The sequence below is a fragment of the Paramisgurnus dabryanus genome, chromosome 4, assembly GCF_030506205.2.
Source record: "Paramisgurnus dabryanus chromosome 4, PD_genome_1.1, whole genome shotgun sequence".
Taxonomy (NCBI): Eukaryota; Metazoa; Chordata; class Actinopteri; order Cypriniformes; family Cobitidae; genus Paramisgurnus; species Paramisgurnus dabryanus.
Window position 1 is genome coordinate 3,817,851 of NC_133340.1, and position 23,834 is coordinate 3,841,684.

Consider the following 23,834-nt stretch of genomic DNA (forward strand, 5'->3'; position numbering starts at 1 on the left):
TTTGCATATGTTAAAATACTTGAAGAGGTCATGTTGCCCTATGCTGAAGAGGACATGCCCTTGAAATGGTTGTTTCAACAAGACAATGACCCAAAACACACTAGTAAACGGGCAAAGTCTTGGTTCCAAACCAACAAAATTAATGTAATGGAGTGGCCAGCCCAATCTCCAGACCTTAATCCAATTGAGAACTTGTGGGGTGATATCAAAAATGCTGTTTCTGAAGCAAAACCAAGAAATGTAAATGAATTGTTAAAGAATCATGGAGTGGAATAACAGCTGAGAGGTGCCACAAGTTGGTTGACTCCATGCCACACAGATGTCAAGCAGTTTTAAAAAACTGTGGTCATACAACTAAATATTAGTTTTGTGATTCACAGGATTGCTAAATCCCAGAAAATTTTTTTTTGTACAAAATAGTTTTGAGTTTGTACAGTCAAAGGTAGACACTGCTATTTTTTTGAACACACCCCTTTCAACTAATTGCCCAATTGCATAGCCTTAAGAGCGTGCATATCATGAATGCTGGGTCTTGTTTGTTTTCTGAGAATCTACTGAACCTACTGGTAACATAACGTTTGCCACGTAGCAATAAAAAATATACTAAAAACCTTGATTATTCTGGTTAGTCACATTGTACTGCTATTATTTTGAACAAGACTGTATATAGATATAGATATATAGAGATATATAAATATGTATTTGAATAAATATATATATAAATATATATATATATATAAAAATATATATAAATATAAAAAAAACTAATTATCTTGACTAGTGAGGAGTTAATATAAATAAATAAAAATGAGTTGAATGAGCTTAAGTTAATTCAACTTTATTTTTAAAATTTATAGCAACTTTTAAATAGCCAAAAAAGTTTAAATAACTTAATAATTCAAACATTTAAGTGCAACAAGGAATTTAAAGATTACATTAAATGGACACTTCACCCATTTGCATTAATCTTTGTATAGTTAGAACCCCAGTCATGTTTTTGAATGGTCATGCATCATTTCCTCAGTTGCCGCTGAGACAGGAGAAATACAGATTTTAGTGCTGCACTTCCTTCTTTCAATGATGTAAAAATCATCATTTTGCATCATTGAAAGAAGGAAGTGCAATATCTTTGTTGAGGGAGTGAGACTACAAACACCCCTTTTCTCTGTCAAATAGGCACCCAATTCTAAATGTATGTTACATTTCGACTACAAATATGACACACTTTCAATAAAGATTAATGTTTCTGCGGGTGAAATGCTCCTTTAAATGACGTTACATTGCTGATGAGAATTTGCAGCGCTCCTTTCACTATTTTAACAATCTTAGTACCTTGGTGATCACAGATGATGATAATACTTACATTTAGTCTTTGAATAAAAACACAAAAACATTTTTGTATTTTTTGTTTTAGGTTTTTAAAAGTTTTTTATTAAAAAAAAAAAAATCCTGAGGTATTCACAATATAATGGCATTTCTTTCATTTGAAATTATAAAGAAAACAAAAGGTGGGTGAAAATTGTGATGATGATGATAAATAAAACTGTAATGGCTGTGTCTCAATACAAAGGTTGGGATAGTTTTGTTCCAGGCTAAGATTAAGATGGTACCAAAAAGAAAGAATTAATATAAAACAATTAACAATAAATTAAAGATCAATATTCACCAAAGACAAGCTACATTAGTCCAGCTTGGCTGTTGAGGTCAGATCTTATTTTTTTTTTACCCAAAAAGAGCGAAAATGTCTCAGCACAATATCAATATTTTATAATGTCTGCTATGCATCCATATACCAGAAAACATGGAAGGTCTAAATCTGTTTTTGGCATTTTAAATGTCTACTTTTTTTTGTGATGACCAACAACATTTCTAAACTCATAAGGTCAAATAATAACTTAAGAAAAACCTCTAATGCACCAGTGGATAAAAATACTGAGATTTTCACATAAAGACACATTCTAACCATACAGTAAAACAGCCAAAAAATAAACAGCTCTGGGGAAAAATACTAAATAAACAAACAAAAATAATAATAATAACAACAATAAAGCAAAGTGATTGCTTGGCTTCGACAGAAAAAGACACACCTTTGACGCAACCTTTTGAGAAACAACATGGCTTGCGATTTGTCTCCTTTGTTTTATTTGGTGTGATCTTAACCCTGAAGTGTATTAACATTAAGAACAAACGAAATAGTCATCGTTTTCAAAACTGAAACAAATAAACTTTTGGTTTTCTAACAGGAAAAAGACAACATCTAGTAGCAGATCAAACACAGATAAAAAATAAACAAAACAAAACAATATCAACAGCATGAAAAAAAGTACAAATTCAATAATGCATATGCAGATCAAAACAAAGTCAGGAGACATAAAAAGGCAAAAGTGTGTCTTTTTCCAAGAACGCAATTTAATATTTTGGAAAAAAGTACAGAAAATATATTTATATTTATATATATATGTAAAAATCATAAATAAAGATAAACGTTTTGTCTCCCTTCCCCCCTCCCTTTGACCCGAAACGAAGTGTAAAAATCAATGGCAGCTACTTCAGAGATCATAACATGCAACTGATATACTTACAGCAATGGACAAACTATTCATCTACCAACCCCAAACACACCCCTGCCCCGTCCCACCCTAGTACAATCCTTAAATATATGTCAGTTCATTGAAGAAAACAACAAAGAAAACATATCTGCTATTCATCATAAATTCTCTCTCTGTACTAGCTGAGGACAACCAGACTTCCCATTCTCTCCGGCTCCAGTAGTTGCGTGTATATATACAGGAAGTTCAAGGGAAAAGCGACCGGGATTTGATTCGAGTGACTGCATAGTGAGTATTTGGTTGGGGCATCAGTAAGATCGTTTAAAAACTACAATTCTCATAAATAAATGAATTTTCCATCTTACACTAACGGAAGAGTACACTCCCATAACACACACACACACATACACAGATACACACAATAATGCTATAGAAAGCACTAGCTTTGTTTACATCTCTGTACATTACTAATCATTTGGTGTTTAACAATTTGCACGTCTACTGTCTGATAGAAACAGGTTTAGTATACAAAGGGAAACACCTGTTGACAAAACTCACACACGCAGGAGTGAAAACTAATAAAAAATGAATAATTACAATAAAGAAAAACTGAAAGGGTACCAGAAAATGTTGAATTGAAGTTTTTGTGTGTGTGTGTGTGTGTTTGTGAGCAAAACAAGACCATAAGAGTGAAGATAAAGCATTCAGTTCAGATCAGAAGGCCTATAATGACCCGAGAGTATATGAGGTACAATGGCATTCGTACCTCAATCGTGAATATATTCGCCTTCTGTCCTCAGAGTAACAATCCAGCATTTGCCAACAACGTCACTGGTTTGAATGTTTGTTTTTTTTTAAGCGTAATGCTGCAGTGATAGCTTTGAGATCTACCGAGAGAATGACGGACAGACAGACAGGCAGGTATCAGAATATCCGTGATGAATTTCGACATCGCAAAGAGTTAATTGTTAAAGATTTTATTGGGGATGTAAATAGTTAAAAGTCATAACATTAGCTCATAAATATAGTGTTTGAGAACATTTTCCAATTAGACGGAAAACGAATGCTATTTACTACCGATCACTTACAAAATTCATGCGAAAGTCTTTTATTAAATAACCAGCAAGTGACGTGAACGATTTCGAAAACAACTTCATCCACCGCAGGACTGACACAGGAGGACAATTACAAACGTATCTGTCTGAATCTGATATCAGATTTCTAGCTCAAATATATATATATATAGATATTACCAGCTGGTGTATTGTCTGCGGTTAATCGTGTTAGTTACGTACAGTGAGACGTGAAGTTTGTGCGAGTTGAGCTACAAATATAAATACATCTTCCTTGCTTTCTCACTTCCTTATCGCATCTTGAGCGCTCTAGTTATTCGTTCTCATATTTGGTAAAATGTGTGTACACGATACAGTGTTTTATGCATTTGGTTTAGAAAAATAAAACAAAGTCCTTTGGGGAACGTAATAACTGAGAGCAGCATCTAACGTAAACAGTAGCAGCAATACGAAAATAAATAATAATAATAATAATAACAATAGTAGATAATACGCAAAACTTTCAAGAGTAACGAAAAACAGTGAGATGCAACACAACTCATTAACTAACATACAATGATACATTGGTTCAATACGATTGAAAGCTTTTATGCAACATCCAGCTAGCTCACAATACAGCGATCTATGAAAAAAAAAAATCTTTCATTGCCCATCCTTAAAAAAAATAAAACGCACCAAAATAAGCCAATACTTTAAATAGGACTTAACTGAAGTCTTTCATTCATACTTTCTTTAGTCCTTCCTTCACTTAGCATTACCACAAAACATCCTTTACCATTGCTCTAACTTTCCAAAAACAACATCCCATTACCCTCAGATTCTCTCTTACCGGTTCTTCATGCATATTTTTCGCACACACTTCTGTCTAGCAGTGATTTGGCTTATTTAGGAGCTTTGGTTGTGAAATTTGCTGAAAACCTTCAGCGTGACCCACGAGCAGAAATGCTGAAGTCCACTGAGAACAAAGCAGTGCTGTGTCCAAACGTTTTATCTGGAAAAACAAGCTTTGGTTTGTGGGAACTCAAATGCTCATGGGACCTGAATGAAATGATAAGTTTGTCTGGGTTTATGAACACAAAGTGAATCACAGCAAAAAAATTCCTGTTTTTGTTTTTTTAATGGAGGAAACATTCAAAAATTGCTCTCTCAACTCACATCATTGAAAACTGCTATGCTTGTCTCTCTCAGATAGATAAAAATGACCATGACAACTTCTCTCTGCTTTTCTTTTGAAACTTTATATTCGAAGACTAGAACACAGCTAAAACTTTCTTAATATTTCTAAAACTAATCCACCTGAGGTGTACATTGTGTGCAACTTCACACAAGCTGGACTATTTTTTTGTGTTTTTTTCCTAGTGATTGATAACTGACCAGAGCGATTATGTGCTGATATTGTCCACTGGCTGATAACAGCAGATGTTAGGGATGCACAGATAATCGACTTTACAATTAAAAACTAATCGGATTACAATTATGGGTGAACCAAATACATATACAGCTGTCCATTTGTGTGCGTTTCGGCAATTTGTTCAGGCTCAAAATGCAGCCATAAATTTGGGATTTTAACATAACTACCATAATTATTTGTGATTCACATTAATTATTTAGTTTTGAATGTTTAGAATTTATATAACATTTTAAAACATCAATGTAATTGTTTTACACCGCAATAATAATCGCAATTAAAACATCAAGGTGAATAATCAAACATTATGTTTTTTTTTTGTCGTAATCGTGCAGCATTAGCAAATGTAGACATTTTACTCTCACACTACAGAATTTTTGGCCGGAATTGACAGATTTTCTCCTCCAGAGAATTATAGAGGAAAATCGGAATCAGGACCTTGATCGTTTCCGACGTTCGGCTCAGATTATCATGTAATGTGTGATGTTAACAGATCAAATCTTACACCTCCCAATCTGCTTGCAAGCAAATCGGCCCACCCTGATCAACACGAGTCTGGCTATTTATTTTGTTTTTAAATACGTTTTAAAGCATTTTAAGTAATTTTTTTTTAATTTAGTGACTTAGATCTTGCAGAAATATTAAAACTGCAACTGTAGCTTTTTTAATTAAAAACAAAAACTTATTGGGCAAGTAATAGGGTGAAAAAAAAAATCGGCAAAATAATTTAGAAAAAAAGACAATCTTGTCAATATACATAGCAATTTTTTTGTTTATAAATGTATGTTTTAAAGAATTTTGAGTTATTTATTCAAATTTAGTAACCTACATCTCGCAGAAATATTAAAACTGTTATTTTAAAAGGAAAAGGGTGAAAACAATGGGCAAAATTATATATAAAAAAAGAAAAAAGGAAAATCTTGTCAATGGACATTGCAATTTTTTTTGTTTATAAATATATGTTTTAAAAAAATTTGAGTAATTTATTCAAATTTAGTAACCTTTATCTCGCAGAAATAGTAAAACTGCAAACTGTAGCTTTTTAATTTAAAAACAAAAACAATTATTGGGCGAGTAAAACGGAGGGGAAAAAAATTGGCAAAATAATTTAGAAAATTAATAAAAGGAAAATCTTGTCAATGGACATTGCAATTTTTTTTGTTTATAAATATGTTTTAAAGAATTTTGAGTAATTTATTCAAATTTAGTAACCTTTATCTCGCAGAAATAGTAAAACTGCAAACTGTAGCTTTTTAATTTAAAAACAAAAACAATTATTGGGCGAGTAAAACGGAGGGGAAAAAATTGGCAAAATAATTTAGAAAATTAATAAAAGGAAAATCTTGTCAATGGACATTGCAATTTTTTTTGGTTTATAAATATGTTTTAAAGAATTTTGAGTAATTTATTCAAATTTAGTAACCTTTATCTCGCAGAAATATTAAAACTGCAAACTGTAGCTTTTTAATTTAAAAACAAAAACAATTATTGGGCGACTAAAACGAAGGGGAAAAAAATTGGCAAAATAATTTAGAAAATTAATAAAAGGAAAATCTTGTCAATGGACATTGCAATTTTTTGGGGGTTTATAAATAGGTTTTTAATAATATTGAGTAATTTAGTCAAAGTTAGTAACCTACATCTTGCAGAAATATTAAAACTGCAAACTGTAGCTTTTTTAGTTAAAAACAAAGTTATTGGGCAAGGAAAAGGGTGGAAAAAAGGGCAAATTAATTTAGAAAAAAAAAAAGGAAAATCTTGTCAATTGACATCGCAATAATTTTGTTTTAAAATATGTTTTAAAGAATTTTGATTATAAAATTGTGATTTAAAATTACTAATTAAGTTTAAAAAGGAAGCTTTATCAATTAAAAATAAACAAAATATTATTGGACAAATACCTAAAAAAATTCTATTTTTTAAAATGTGAGCTACATTTTGCAGGTAATGTCACTTTGACATCATTTGACCCTAACACATATAAAGAAGAAAACTGCAAATAAATTGCAATTTTATATTTCAAACAGAGATGGCAAAAAAACGACAATACATATTGCAGCTTTAAGGTGCATTGTGTAACTTTTATAAGGATCTCTTGACAAAAATGCAATATAAAACTATATTAAAAACGATATTATCAGTGGTTAATCTCACAAAATTAACTGTTTGTTTTTATTACCTTAAAATGAGCCGTTTATATCTACAAACACTGCGGGTCCCCTTACATGAAAGTCGCGGTCATGTTTCTACAGTAGCCCTAAACGGACAAACTGTCTTACAGAGCGTGTTTCATCCCTACGTTGTCTCAGATGACGACACGTTTGTCGTCTACCGTTGGCGGCTACCGTAACTTTTCATTGCGTTTCGAAATTAAGGTCTGTTGGAATTCGCAATCTAACCACTAGATGCTGCTAAAATCCCACATTATACATTTAAAGGTGACATAGAATGATTGAACGGGGTATTTATCCTTGTTCTGTGATGTGACATGTAGACAAAAATTTTTTGTTAGGGTCTGTAATGCCTCTTAGAAGCTTCCTAAAAATCTCTCTCAGATAGCTCTATTAGGGTGGGGGATTTTAAACAAGTGGTTTTGCACCTATTTGGCTCCCCCTACTGGCTTAACTTGCAATCTCATTACTGATTGGCTGACTTTGCTGCCACTCAAAAAATGTAGCCAATTATTTTAAAGTGGAGGGGCAGTTAGACATAGATATGTATATAAAGGCTAGATGGCTCGTCCGCGCTGATGGCCAATTGAGTTGAACGTCCGCATTTTGGCGGCCATCTTAGGACAGGGCGCTCGCTCACTCGTAGCATGGAGTTTTAATGATGCAGGTACTTTTAAATGACCATAACTTGCTTAATTTTTTACCGATTTTCAAACGGATTGGTTTGTTATAAACGTCAAAGATGTACCTATGACACTGAATACGTATACTAAAAATAAATAAAAAATTCATGAAACATGTTAAAGCCTCCATAATTATAGCCACGTTAATAACGTTTGTAAAAAACCAAACCGTTTGTAAATCCGTCAAGAATTCAGCAAGTTACGAGCATTTTAGTTGGCGTATGTCACTCACCTTCCGTCCACAGCAGCAGGGAGCAGCACTATGGCAGCACTGACCTAAGATGGCCGCCAAGTGACGACACAGCTGACTCCGCCTTGAGCCATCTAGCCTTTATATACATATCTATGCAGTTAGATGCCTGTGATGTCATAAGCATCAGTTTTTCAGATTGGGCCGTTTTCTGGCTGACATTTCTAAAAGAGGAATTTCTATGAGACTGAGATGTTTAGCAAGTCTAGCGCGTTTTGTATGTTCGTGAATGCGGGTAGACTACCATTATTCAATAAATACAATGTAAAAATGTTTTTTCATTCTCTGTCCCCTTTAAATGATTATCTACAATCAACATAGTATCAGCCAGTGGCAAACCTGCTCCATGTATAAATATATCAGTCGACCACTAGTATTATCTTTATATGCATTCATTTTCATATTACTATCTTATCTAGGAAATCTATCTTGCTAAAGATAATTCCAGACCAAACTTATTTTAGTAGCTACTCTAAAAATTAAAAATAAACATTCTGCCTCTAAAAATCACTCATTTTTTAAATACTTGACACTGTTAGTGAAATATCTGAAACCGCTTTCTAGCACGAAAACAACAATTCTTTAAAACATATCATGAGTGATAGATATATATATATAGAAATGTGAAGACGCGCCACATACTGAGAGACAGGACAGATAAACGGATAACACACACACACACAAACACGCACACACTCACACCATTGCACAGTGTTGTTCGACTACTCTGTTCAGTCCCTGAGTAAGGGGCTACGGAGGACTTTATAACGTGCTGATATTAAAGTGAAGGGAACGGATTAAGCGGATCCTCTGTGCAGACGTAAAGAAATCATATCGTGTGCAGTGAGGAATACTAAACGTAGTACAGCGGTAAATGCTTGTAGGTTTAGTGAACCAGTGCTTAACTGTAAACGTGCATATGTGTGTGCGTGTCACAGTGAGTGTGTGTGTAACTGCGACCTGTAACGTTCCATCCTGTTCGATGGGTGGATGAGGAGGACGACGAAACACGAACGGATTTCAAATTTACATGGAACCTGCTCAGGATTGTCTGTCGATCGGTCAAACTCCCAAACGAACATTCTTTCGTTTCAGTGATTTCGTCTTTTACAATCTGTCCATTTTCAATGCTCCTTCCATTCCGAAATTTACATTTATAACCTGTCCGTCCATGTCTCTAAATCAACCTCGCAGTATTGCATCATTCTCTCTCTCGCTCTCCGTCTGGCTACCTGCTGAAGAGAGAGTGAAGCTGGTGATGACTGAAGCACTGGCTGCTGCGTGGAGACTCCGTGCGCTCCATCACCGTCTGGAACCAGCCCGCCACGTCTACTTCCGATACCTCATAGCGTCTGATAAAACTGTGTTCCTATGACAAAAATAAGGCCATTATAATAGGAGAAAAACAGATCATGAAAATTAATTTGTGATGGATCATTATTTCGACCCGATTAATCTGCTATTATAGACTTTTTGGAGATTATCATCAGTCGATAATCGGCTAATACTATAAAAAAACCTGTACACTATCTTAGTTGCATAACATACCCTTTTCAAAATATGTTAAGTATATAACAAACTTACAGTGTCATAAGGGTCAATTTTTGATCTTAAAGCGGAATAAATACATTTTCCATTGATGTATATTACTAATTACATATTACTAATAATAAATACATTTTTGATACATTTATGGAAGGAAATTTACAAAATATCTTCATTGAACATTATTTAATATCCTTATTTTTGGTTTAAATAAATAAATGATTAAAGATAATTTATTGTTGGCTATTGCTACAAATACACTCAACCTAAAGGATTATTAGGAACACCATACTAATACTGTGTTTGCCCCCCTTGCGCCATCAGAATTGCCTTTATTCTATGTGGCATTGATTCAACATTTGCTGAAAGCATTCTTTAGAAATGTTGGCCCATATTGATAGGATAGCATCTTGCAGTTGATGCTCTATTGGGTTGAGATCTGGTGACTGTGGGGGCCGTTTTAGTACAGTGAACTCATTGTCATGTTCAAGAAACCAATTTGAAATGATTTGAGCTTTGTGACATGGTGCATTATCCTGCTGGAAGTAGCCATCAGATGATGGGTACATGGTGGTCATAAAGGGATGGACATGGTCAGAAACAATGCTCAGGTAGGCCATGGCATTTAAATGATGCCCAGACCAGGCAACATTTTTCCAGTCTTTAACTGTCCAATTTTGGTGAGCTTGTGCAAATTGTAGACTCTTTTTCTATTTATAATGGAGATGATTGGTACCCGGTGGGATCTTCTGCTGTTGTAGCCCATCCGCCTCAAGGTGCGTGTTGTGGCTTCACAAATGCTTTGCTGCATACCTCGGTCGTAACGAGTGGTTATTTCAGTCAAAATTGCTCTTCTATCAGCTTGAATCAGTCTGCCCATTCTCCTTTGACCTCTAGCATCAACAAGGCATTTTCGCCCACAGGACTGTGCATACTGGATGTTTTTCCCTTTTCACACCATTCTTTATAAACCCTAGAAATCATTGTGCCTGAAAATTCAAGTAACTGAGCAGATTGTGAAATACTCAGACCGGCCCGTCTGGCACCAACAACCATGCCAGGTTCAAAATTGCTTAAATCACCTTTCTTTCCCATTCTGACATTCAGTTTGGAGTTCAGGAGATTGACTTGACCAGGACCACACCCCTAAATCGATTAAAGCAACTGCCATGTGATTGGTTGATTAGATAATTGCATTAATGAGAAATTGAACAGGTGTTCCTAATAACCCTTGAGGTGAGTGTATATCCGTGGGACTTACGATTGATTTTGTTGTCCAGGGTCGCATTGTGGAAATTGTAGACTCTTTTTCTATTTAAGAGTGTATGTATGCAAATTACGGTTGTATATAAGTTTATTTGTAGTATTTGACTGAATATTCAAACAACACTACATAAAGAGAGTTGCATCTGATACTTACAAGCAGCTTGTGGTATTTTGGCCTTTTTCTGTGATCCTTTGTGAGACTGTAAAACACAGAGGGATTAGATCTGTAAATATGTAAACAAGCAATAGATATTTCTACAATACGCAGTAACTCTGTGATGGCAGGTGTACCAGTCTTTAACGAAGGACTGAAAGTCTGGAGAAAAGCCCATGCCAAGAGGAAGGACCGGTGGGTCCTCTTGAAGAACTTTGGTCAGAACCTCAAAGTCTGTCTTGCAGTTCTTATAAGGAAACTGTCCAGTGGCTAGCTCCACCTACAGGCAGGGAAGAAATACAAATCATTTACAGGAATTCATCCGAAACCGCCAACTTCTTTATTATAAAGTAGCAGAAAAGCGAGGCGAGTAGCATGTCCAAATTCATAGTACTTTGAGGCGAAAATTACCCGGATGACCTACTACAAATAGCAAGGTTTATGGACCCTTTACTATCCCATGAGCCCCCGGGAGAGGAGTCACACAAAGAAGAAGAGGTGTTGTCATATTCAAAAATGTCAAAGGATGAAACCCCCCTCTGGCAAACCGAAAGGAGCCCAGAAAAGGGTGTCAACACAGTGATGGAGGAACTCACCAGAGAAATGCCGAGACTCCAGACGTCAGCTCTGATGTCATAGTCTGGCTTACTGGGGTCTGGAGGGTCTATTCTCTCAGGCTGAGAAACACACAGGAGACAATGATTTACACGGTACAATATTGTTCTACTTTTTGGAACACTGCTAATGCACCTTAACTCTTTCCCCACCATTGACGAGTTAACTCGTCAATTAAGAGAAAACGCTTCCCTGCCAATGACAAGTATTTCCGGCTTTCCGCAAAACTGCTATTATCCACCAGGTGTAGCTCTTCCACAACTTATAAAACCCGGAAGTATCGCCATAGGGCAAACAGCTGTATGTCCGTGTAAGTTTTGAAGATCGCTCTGAATCTGATTTCTATCAAAAGTCATTCACAAAAACATTCCCATATTTGAGATGTGATAAAAGAGAACAAATAAAGATAGGATGAAATTAGTGATGCACCGATGTATCGGCCGCCGATATTTATCGGCCGATTTTTGACTAATTTGAAACCATCCGCATATCGGCAATAGCACGAGAAAGGCCGATACCGATTGTTTATTAATTGACTGCATAAAGAAATCCATTATATGTAAAAAATGAGTTACTGTTGTTAATAAAATAAATCCTGAATAGCAAAAACCATCTTTGAAGGTTGTCATGCTGTCTTATTATATTTGTTTTAGCTTAATTTGTGCCTCTCTTATTATGTTGGTCAGTTTAATGTTAATCAGATCAAATCCATGTTCAGTAAAAATTATTTGATGCAGAAATAACCTAGCTTATAGACCAACTGTATAGTATTGTATACAAGTGTTTAATATTGGTATCGGCCAGTAGTTGTCTGTTTAAATCGGTATCGGCCCAAAAAAATCCTATCGGTGCATCCCTAGATGAAATGTTGTTGTTTTTTTAACAGAGGGTCTGTTCTTTCATTTTATATCTTGTATGTTTATATATTTAAAGAAAACATTTTCTGGAAGGCATATAACTTTTGTGAAATTCATAAAAAAGACTGTCAACTTTATAAATTAAAAAAAAAAAAACGCTGGCGGGGAAAGACTTAATATTTGCTATGTCTGCCTTTAAAACAACAGCAAACACTAGATGATTCATGTAATCCCACAGGAATTCAAAAATGATGCTTTTCAGCAAAAAAAAAAGGTGGAAAATGCAGTTATGTCTCCTTACATAGCTGCTTTTCAAAATCCCCCGTGTTTATATGCGAACTTACCGCCATGTACGCAGCACACCCGGCACTGCGAGTCTTGGCTTTAGAATCCACCAATCGCCCGCTAATGCCAAAATCACACAGTTTGATTTGGCCTTTGTCATCCAACAAGATATTTGAAGGCTTCACGTCTCGATGAATCACACCGTGTTTCTCTTTTAGGTACAGCAGAGCGTTCACGATCTAAACACAAGAGGAATCAAGACGGACGCAGAAGAATGCATGAAGCATGAAAAAATAACCACCAACCATTTGGGCGAACATGATTTATGGGACAATAAATACACAAGAGCATAAAGTATCAAGTTAAAACAGGCAAATGTAAAGGAAGTCTTACAGCCACAGTCATCTTTCCCAGAATAGCCTCTGGTATGGGCCCTTGGATCCTCTTCTTTAGCTTTTCTGCGCATGTCCCCATTAACTCCATGGCTATGAACACATCCGTCTACAGAACAAGTGATAGATAGGATACATAGATAGATACGTTATTGATCCCCAGTGGAAAATTAAGGTGCATTAGCAGCTAAACAGAACTAAAGACATTGCACTATATTTAAATATATTTACAATAGATCATAGGTGCACGTTTAATTTCTTTCCAAGCATATGATTATTGATGCACAATACTATTGTAGGTGGACAAAGCATTGAAAATGAGCAGAACTTATAAGTGTGTGTGTGTGTGAGAGATCCTTACATTGGTGACTATAGCTCCATAACACTGGATGATGTATGGACAGTCATGACTCTTTAATACAACATCCAGATCCATGAGGATTCTCTTATTCTCGTCTTTATTACCCGTCCTTCTCATTTGCTGTAGAGAAACATTACAGTGGAAGATAAGAAATGTACTCAAACAGCAGTGATGTTATTAGTTAAAGTAATTACTCCACAGCTAAACTGCTGTTTTAATGTCTCTGTAATTACAAGGAAGTAGAGGAACATTTGGATGCACAAACTTCTATCTTAAAAAATAAATACAAATCGCATAGTTTAATTCACAAATACCCAATTAAACCTTTAAAGCAGTGGTTCTCAAACTTTTTTTTAAATGATGAATAATGCAGAATTGCTCAAGCTAAACTCACCTTGACAGCGATGACATGGGCAGTCTTTTTAAAGCGAACTTTGAAAACCTGCCCACAGGTTCCACTGCCGATCTCACCCTCACTGATCAGATCCGTCACCTCTGCTGGGTAACGCTGGATAACACACATACAAAGTTTGTTACTTTCAGAATTCAATATCAGCATAACCTACAAAAAAAAAAAGGCCGCTATGAATGGTGAATCCTACCTGTCCGTCAATCTTCAGGTAACCAGTTTGTTTCATTATTTCCTGCAGCTTCTGATCGATTTCAGCACTGAGGATTAAAATACGTGATTTTGTTAATATAGCTTTCTTGTAATGGCTACAATCTTTAAAATGTCACCGTTTCAATTTTGTAGGTGTGCGGTGCACTTGATGTTGATACATTTTAAAGGAAAACACCACCGTGTTTCAATATTTTACTATTTTCTTACCTCAACTTAGACAAATTAATACATACCTATCTTTTTCAATGCATGCACTTAATCTTTGTACAGCGCGTCGTGAATGTGTTAGCATTTAGCCTAGCCCCATTCATTCCTATGGCTCCAAAGAGGTATGAATTTAGAAGCCACTAAACACTTCCATGTTTTCCCTATTTAAAGAGTTTAAGCGGATAAAAAATAAGAAACTATATTATGGCGGAAGAGCACTTAGTTTGCAACAGTAACATCATCACTCCTGACAACTCCCCTTCTCGCTCAAACTTCTGTCAATATTACTGCGCCTGAGGTCGAAGTGCTCTTCCGCCATCCAATATAGTTCTCATTTTTTAATTGCTTAAAATGTTTTTCCACCTTTTATTTTGTGCCACCATACTTACTCGTGTAACTACTCATGTCTTTAAATAGGGAAAACATGTAACTGTTTGGTGGTTCTAAATTCATTCCTGTTTGGATCCTAAGGAATGAATGGGGCTTGGCTGAATGTATTAATCTGTCTAAGTTGAGGTAAGAACATAGTAAAATATTGAAAAACAGTGCTGTTTTCCTTTAAGACTACAAAATATTCGTAAATTTTTCTTAAGCTTGAATTTGAGAAAAAAATTGCAGCTAAGAAGAATTTTGGCCGCTGGACCACAAAACCAGTCATGGGTATATTTGTAGCAATAGCCAATAGGTCAAAATTATCTATTTTATGCCACAAATCATTAGGATTTTAAGTAAAGATAATGTTCCATAAAAATATTTTGTAAATTTCCTACTGTAAATATATAACGATATTATTTATCATTAGTAATATTTGTTGCTAAGGACTAAATATGGAAAAAAAAATTTACTTGAAAGGTGATTTTCTTAATATTTAAATGTTTTGCCCCCTTAGATTCAAGAAATTCAAATAGCTGTATCTTGGCCAAATATTGTCCTAATATAACAAACCATACATTAATGGAAAACTTATTTATTTAGCTTTGAAGATGAACACATCTCAATTTCAAAATAATTGACCATGACTGGTTTGTGGTCCAGGGTCAAAATTATTATATTTCGTTTACATAAAAATTGGAAAAAAAATTGACACAAAACTGAGAAATTATTAAATATATATATATATATATTTACATATCACATATTTAATAATTTCTCAGTTTTGTGTCAATTTTTATATATATATATATATTTTTTTTATTAATTCATTTATTCGTGTGAGTGTGTCATACTTTTCAAGGCTCTTCTGTAGGCAGTATGGTGGGGTGGGAAGCGTGAGCATTTGTCGGGGTCTGCTGGGGTACGAGGGGTGTTGAGGAGAACTTTCTGAGGAGGATGAGCGACTTCCATCATTGGCCAGCGGTAACTGCAGAGCTGTAGATAAAGAGCAAATGTTACAGGAAGGAAGGCAGGCAAAAAGTCAGTTACTGTCGATCGACAGTCATAACTGGGAACAGTAAGGATTTCAAATGAAGTATCCCATGTCTCCATCAGGTCTGGAGGCCCGCAATATCTGATCCAGACTCAGTCCTTAGACACCAAGTTTGGATCAGGGCCTTTAGTTGTGAAAGGCTATGAGAACTCTACTGCAATCTATTCAATAATTTACAATAATAATAATAATAATTAGGTAAATTCACAACTTTTTATAAAAAACCCTTTTCAGCAAAATGATGCTTGTTGGTTCTCCCAAAACTTGGAGAGGACTGGGCCACATTTCTACAGAAACGACACATTTTTACATTTATGCTATATCTAATTATGAGATAGGAAGCTTCAAAGTTTTGATCTGACATGATCTAAGTCAATATTAAAGATACCCAAGTTATACCATGGACTGACCAACACATGCTAAGATCAGACACTCATACGCAGAAATCACATTGAGTCTGCTAAATAAAAAACAGCCAGTTAGTGTTAGCATTCCCAGCATGCACCGGGGCAAAGTCTCAAGAGACAAGCAGTGGTCACCATCGGGACCAAACCGTGCAAGACAAAAACATTTTTTCAGCGCTACAAACTTCAGTTTTTGGACCACACATCCAAAAAATTATGCCGTTGATGAGCTTACTAACATGCCCTGTAAATATTGTAATGAATATAAAGGAGATAAATAAACGCCATTCAACTTCTGATTTTTCCTCTGGAAAACCTGTTCATGGGAGAGAATCAGTTAGTTTGGGTTAGTCAGTGAGATTAGGCATTTCGGCCACACACATACAGCATACGGACACCCGTTTGGCACACACAAACGCCTGCATGGCCATAATCCACATCTGTGCAAAAGACAGAAACTTTTTCTCCCAGACAGAACAGAGAGGGCTGAGACAGAGGCACAAAGAAAAGATGTAGACAAGCTGAAACCGAAGAGTTACTGAACGCACAACATCCCGTCGGATTGTTTATGGGTGCATTTCTTCACAATCGTGCCGTGCGGTTATAGCCAAAACATGCACAATGTCTGATCTTCCAGCAAAACAAGTTAATCCTTCACACAATCACAACACACACTCGCTGCTCTGAAGAGGAGGTTCCGAATGGTTAAATGAGAGAAAGGATGGAATGAATGAAAAAGGATGGGTTGTATATAAAGATAAAGTAAGAAAGGAATAGACAGTCATCTAATTCAGCCATTAGATAAAATTAGAGTCTAATATAGGTTGTGATATCCTGATCCACAAAATCTGCACTAAATGTGCCTCAGAACAATTTTAAAGCCACAATATGCAGATCTTACACCGTTAGAGGTCGCTATTACACAAAAACAATAACCAAGGAGAAGCTTTAAGGATTAGTCAATTTTCTTAAAAAAAAATGTTGATGTCTTTCTTTGTTCAGTCAAGAAGAAATTGTGTTTTTTGAGGAAAACATTCCAGGATTTTTCTCATTTTAATGGACTTTAATGGACCCCAATACTTAACAGTTTTATTGCAGTTTAAAATTGCTGTTTCAAAGGAGTTTAAAGGACTCTAAGCGATCTCAAACGAGGCATAAGGGTCTTATCTAGCAAAACTATTGTCATTTTTGACAAAAAATATGCACTTTTAAACCAAAACTTCTCGTCTATCTCCGGTCCTGTGGTGCACCAGCGCGACCTCACGTCATCAATATGTCATCACGTCAAGAGGTCACGGATGACGAAAGCGAAACTACGCCCCAGTGTTTACAAGTGTGTTGAAAGAGGACCGTTCCGACATTCTTGTTTGTTGAATGATACTAATTAATGTCTTTGTGTCAGTTTATTGTTTAAAATGGTTCGCAAATGTGCGTTTCATATATGTAACACATGACCTTTCTACGTCACTACGCAATTACGTGAGGTCACGATGGCGCCTCACAGGACCGGAGATAGACGAGAAGTTGTGGTTTAAAAGTGCATATTTTTTATTTTTCTTGTCAAAAATGACAATTGTTTCACTAGATAAGACCCTTATGCCTCGTTTAGGATCGTTAAGGGGTTGTGTACACCAAAACTTTTACGCCCGCGGCCGGCGCATGTTTTCAATTGTTTCCAATGGAAGCTCGGCGTTTTTCAAATAAGCCACCAGCTAGCGGGTTTTTTCCGCGCTGAAAACCGGCGCTCGGCGGTTTTTCCGCGCTCGGCCCTGAGCGTCGAGAGTTGAAAGAGATTCAACTTTGGGAGAAAAGCTCCGCTCGTCAATGTCAGGTCTCACGCGGCCGTCCAATCACAGTGGAGGTGGGGCGGGACAAGCATCACAGCAACCAACCGTCTTACAGCTGACGTATCAGAGCTACCAAAGCGCTTAGCTGAAGAAAGCTGGCACTCAGCTGAAAAACAGCTGGCACTCAGCTAAAAAAAAACAGCTGGCATTCGGCGTTGTCCAGGCGTTTTCAGCCGCGTTTAAAAGTTTTGGTGTGTCCAGCCCCTTAGAGTCCTTTAAAACTCAGTTGAAAAAAACTGTTAATTGTTGAGTTAAGTGTTAAGTGTTGGGGTCCATTAAAGTCCACTAAAAAGAGAAAAATCCTGGAATGTTTTCCTCAAAAAACGTAATTTGTTCTCGACTGAACAAAGAAAGACATCAACATTTTGGATGACATGGTGGTGAGTAAATTATCTGGATTTTTTTTAAGAAAACGGACTAATCCTTTAATGAAGTGATGGTGAGCGGAATGATGAGAGATGTTGTTTTCACCATTCAGAGACGTATGGAATTCGCTAATCATGTTCATAGGTCAGGTAATGAATTCATGTTTTTTAGTTATTCGTTTGATCGCATTATTTTATGTTATGGAAATAGATTAGCTGTAGGCACAACTGCGTGCTAGATGCTGTATAACCGCCACTTCCGCGTTTGGCCACACACGTTGCTTACAGTTTCTACAACCAGAAACTGAGGATAGTGCTGATATTAAGTCACTACAAGGCAGTTTACACCTGGTATTAAGATGCGTTTTGGTCGATCGGATAACAAGTGGACAACGCTAAATACAAGTGTAAACAAGGTGTAAAACATTTTGAGCTAGTCCACTTTCGACCACATTCAGAGGTAGTTGAAAATGCATTCGACCGGATTGCTTTTGTGGTGTAGCGTTCATGTGGTTGAATGTGTTTGAAACAGCCACAAAAGACCGCCTACTCTTCGCATATTCAACTAATGTGATGTACCGAGCACAATGTTTTAAAATCAATCCTGACTTTTAGCGCGAACACCAGTGAAAGTTAAACGTAAAAAGCCGACAATTACAAGAGAGACAAGGGACAAGCCATTATTATTATTTTTTTTTTTTCAAAAAATATTACATACTGTGGCTTTAAAAAAATCAAGAAAGACCCCTTTAAATATCTTTGTGATGGGTGGTAGAGTATTAAGAGTAGGAGGACAACAGCAGAGACAGAGAAAAAGCAAAAGAGAGATGCAAATGATATATTAAATGTAACCTGCGAGAGAGAGAGAGAGAGACAGAGATAAAGAGAGAGAGAGAGAGACAAAGAGAAAGAGATGCAGCGTGATGTAGTGATGATGGTACCTGCGCGTTGGGAGGGGGCTGGAGCTGGACTTAGCTGGATCACGATGACTAGATACAGGAGAAAAAAAATACACACACACTCATTACTAAAACACCCCACACACACCAACAGGATTCACCGCTTCCTTCCTCATGTACCACTCCAATGGTATATCCATTCTGACTAGGGGTGGCACGGTCCATGAAAAAAATCCGAACCGTTCGGTTCGCTTGTCTCGGTTCGGAGCGCGTGTGTACCGCACGGTTCAACGGTTCATGGCATGCGCAATGTAGTCTCATGCCCTGTATGTGACCTCAGATAGCGTGTTTCCCTTTCGCGCGAAAGAAGAGGTGACTGGTTTGGAGTATAAGTACTGCAGGCTATGTTACGTGTAGAAATGGCAAGTGGGAGAGAAAAGGAAGTCTGCCCGCAGTTGGAGGATGCGCCAGCGTCGTATAAGTTTGGTGTGTGGAAACATTTTTTTATTTCATGTTACTTATGATGACAGCGGAAATAAAACAATATATTGAACTGCAGTCTATGGGTTGAATATGCTCCAACAGCCACAGGAGATCGCCTTCTCTCCGACCATTTATCTAATCTGAGGTACTGACAACAATGTTTTACGTCTTTTCGTATTCAGCGCTATTTTTAGCCTTTCATTGATAAAATTAAAGCGGCTGATTTCCGCGTAGTTTCATTTTGCTAGCGTGTGAAAGTTGCGCGATGTTATTTCAGAAATTGCCCCTCAAAGTAATCAGAAGTGGTCAAAAGTGGACAAAAGAGACTTAAAGAGATTTTAATATTACAGGTGCAAAGGTTATGTTTCTCTCTCGTCCACATAAACTCTCAGTATTAAAGCAGCCTCTCAGTGATAAATCTGAGCTACACTGAAGTTGGCATTTTAATAAATGCAAGTTATCTTTGTGTGCTAAAAATGCACATAAAGTTCATGTAGATGGCAATACACATTCTCTTTTTTGCCAATTAAATGAAAAGCATGTTGAAATCATCAATGTCTTCCCTCTTGCTCTATCAAAATCTCATCTGGCTTTCCTCAGAGATGGTCCAATGTGCTTAAAGTCAAATTCAGTTTGTGCATGATTACATGATATAACTTTTTTTAATACTGTATCCTAAATTATGGATAATTAATACATTAATAAGATAATACATTTCTGGAGTGTTAAAAATTTAAAGAAAAAATAACAACAAGAACCGTACTGAACCGTGAACCGTGACCATTGAACCGTGATACGAACTGAACCGAGGGTTTTGTGAACCGTGCCACCCCTACTGACACACACAAACTTGCAGTCAACCTATAAATATGTAATGTTTTTCACTACTGTTAATTAAAGTTTACTATAGCTTCCACCAGAAGTGTTTAATCTGGATTATCCGGTGTGAAAGTCAACACGCAACCAGACTGATTTCACTTTCCCAGTTCAAGCTCTTAAAGGGGACATATCATGAAAGACTTTTTCCATGTTTAATTGGGTCCCCAGTGCTTCTATCAACCTAGAAAATGTGAACAAGATCAACCCAGTAACTTAGTTTTGGTGTAAACCATTCTCTGCAAACATGTGAAAAAAGATCATTGAAATCTGGCTCCCCTTGTGATGTCAGAAAGGGATAATACTGCCCCTTAATCTGCACTAACCAACCACGTCACTTCCATTTAGTGCAGAGATCAGCTCACTTGCATTTTAAAGGACAAACCCAAAAACGGCACATTTTTGCTCACACATACAAAGTGGCAATTTGAACATGCTAAAATAGATTACCTATATGATATTTTGAGCTACAACTTCACATACATACTCTGGGGCCAACGAAGATTTATTTGACATCTTAAAAAAGTCTTGTGAAATGTCCCCTTTAAAGGGATACCCCAGCCAAATATCAAATTACCCCATGATTCACTCACCCTCAAGCAATCCAACATCTTTCAGACGAACACATTTGAAGTTACTGTAGAAAATGTCTTTGCTCTTCCAAGCTTTATTATGGTAGACAACAGGGATCAGAATACAACTTCTGACTTTAAACTCCCAAAAAGTGCATTTAATCCTTCACAAAAGTAATCCACATGGTTCAGGGGGTTAATAAAGGTCTTCTGTAGGTTATCGATGTGGATTACCTCTGTAAAGGATGGATGCACTTTTTTGGGCTTCAAAGTCAGAAGATGTTTCCTGATCCCTGTTCCTACCATTATAAAGGGATGCATGACGATTAATCGCGAATAATCGATAGCAGAACAAAAGTTTTTGATTACATTATATATGTGTGTAAACTGTGAATAATAATTATGTATATATAAATATGCACACGTAAAAAACATATTTATATATTTATAAGTATTTATATTAATATAAATTAGTGAGGCACCGATGTATCGGCCGCCGATATTTATCGGCCGATTTTTGATGAATTTGAAACCATCAGCATATCGGCAATAGCACGAGAAAGGCCGATACCAATTGTTTATAAATTAAATGCATAAAGAAATCTATTATATGTAAAAAATGAGTTAATGTTGTTAATAAAATAAATGCTGAATAGCAAAAACCACCTTTGAAGGTTGTCATGCTGTCTTTTTATATTTGTTTTAGCTTAATTTGTGCCTCTCTTATTATGTTGGTCAGTTGAATGTTAATTAGATCCAATCCATGTTCAGTAAAAATTTGATGCAGAATAAACTAGCTAATAGACCAACTGTATAGTATTGTATACAAGTGTTTAATATCCGTATCGGTCAGAAGTTGTCTGTTTAAATCGATATCGGCCCAAAAAAATCCTATCGGTGCATCCCTAATATAAATTATACATAAATATTCAAATCTATATGTACATGTAAAAATTTCTTAAATATATACATGCATGCGTGTGCATTCATCTATACAAAGTTATTTTACACAGTTCACACACACACACATATATGTAAACAAAAACTTTTATTCTGCTATAGATTAATCACGATTAATCATTATGCATCCCTACTTGGAAGAGCAAGGATATTTACTAAAATAACTCCAAATGTGTTCGTTTTAAAAGATGATGGACATAGGTATCTCGGATTGCTTGAGGGCGAATAAATCATGGGGTAATTTTAATATTTGCCTGGAGTATCCCTTTAAGAGTTTACTAGGCAAAATATCTGCCTGTGACCACATAAAGACAAGAAACACCAATGTGACTTTCATAATGTGACACATTTCAGATTCAGTTTTGTAAACAAAACCATTCGTGGAAAAAAGAATTGGAGTAAATGGGGTCCACGAATGGTTTGGTTAAAACATTTCTCAATATATCTTCCTTTGTGTTTAAAACAGACAACAAAAAGTAAAACGTATATTACAGTGAATTTTCTTAAAGATAGATCTAGTATTGTATATTGGTAGGTCAATGAAAACACATCATTGGTCGATCTCAGTGTTCATTGCAGGACAGGGTAATAACTTCCTATCGTACACTTCAGCTCAGTGTTCACTTAAAAATACACTAAAAAACAAATCACTTAAATGGCCTGTGGTCATTCTTCTGCAATAGGTGTAGTTAAATTATGTGATGGAGCACCTTTAATATGATCCCTACATCAATAGAAATCATTACAACAGTGGCCAAGTGAAGACAGCACAATCCAAACACAAGATCCAAAGAGCAACCAAACCGGCAATAACGACACTGGAATTCTGCTATGGTTAAGATTTTTCAACACCAAACAGTTACAGCATATCTATCTAGCTAAATGATGATGATGTTTCCAAGTGAAGACTGATATGTGAAATACAAGCATGGACTTAAAAACAACCAAGAGATAAACGAATTGACAGATATGTGGGTATCAAATAGACAGACAGACTGATATATGAGTATCATGGCCTGCTAAACACTGCTAGCCGCCAAGCTAATGCTAGCAAGCTAACTGCCATATGTTTTTATTATTTGTTTTAAATATTACTCCTAGAAATACAATTTAAAAACAGTCTGGCGGACAAACCCGGATAACCAGCCTCCGCTATACCTTTAACGGGGGTCCATTAGACTGAACGCGAGTGAAGTGTCAGGATTTGATCGGTTTGTTTGTTTATTTCATGTAGCCTGTGATTCATCCCTCCCCCTTCATCATCAATCAACCATCGCTTCATTCACACACACTCACTTGGCCTGGGACGCGACCGGTGCGGGCTCACGTCGATGTTCAGGTCGATTCGTTTGCGAGCTTCTTTATTTTCCTGCTTGAGTTTCTCCTCGATTCGGGAGAGTCTCTGCTCCAGCGACGACATCTTGGAAACTTCAGCAGCACCATCGAGCGCCGCCACTCACTACCCTCTAGCGGCAAATGAGGGAAAAACAGCGACACTCAACGCCCTCTGGCGGCGAATGAGGGAAAAACAGCGACACTTAACGCCCTCTAGCGGCAAATAAGG

The 23,834-nt window shown here is 36.3% G+C and overlaps 1 protein-coding gene across 2 annotated transcripts; it reads right to left on the reverse strand.

Moving 5' to 3' along the window:
- Positions 1-989: 989 nt before the first annotated feature.
- Positions 990-23,725, reverse strand: LOC135746835 (dual specificity mitogen-activated protein kinase kinase 7-like). 2 transcript variants are annotated; one of them, XM_065265557.2, is made up of 12 exons: positions 23,567-23,725; positions 19,422-19,469; positions 15,665-15,806; positions 14,212-14,278; positions 14,004-14,117; positions 13,610-13,729; positions 13,250-13,357; positions 12,916-13,095; positions 11,696-11,776; positions 11,237-11,379; positions 11,100-11,145; positions 990-9,503 (listed from the first exon to the last, which is right to left on the reverse strand). In XM_065265557.2, exons 1-12 carry the CDS (start codon positions 23,688-23,690, stop codon positions 9,363-9,365), a joined length of 1,314 nt encoding a protein of 437 aa, XP_065121629.1. In that variant the 5' UTR covers positions 23,691-23,725; the 3' UTR covers positions 990-9,362. The 2 variants fall into 2 exon arrangements, with proteins under 2 accessions (XP_065121629.1, XP_065121630.1); XM_065265558.2 differs by lacking the exon at positions 19,422-19,469.
- Between the last annotated feature and the right edge of the window lie 109 nt (positions 23,726-23,834).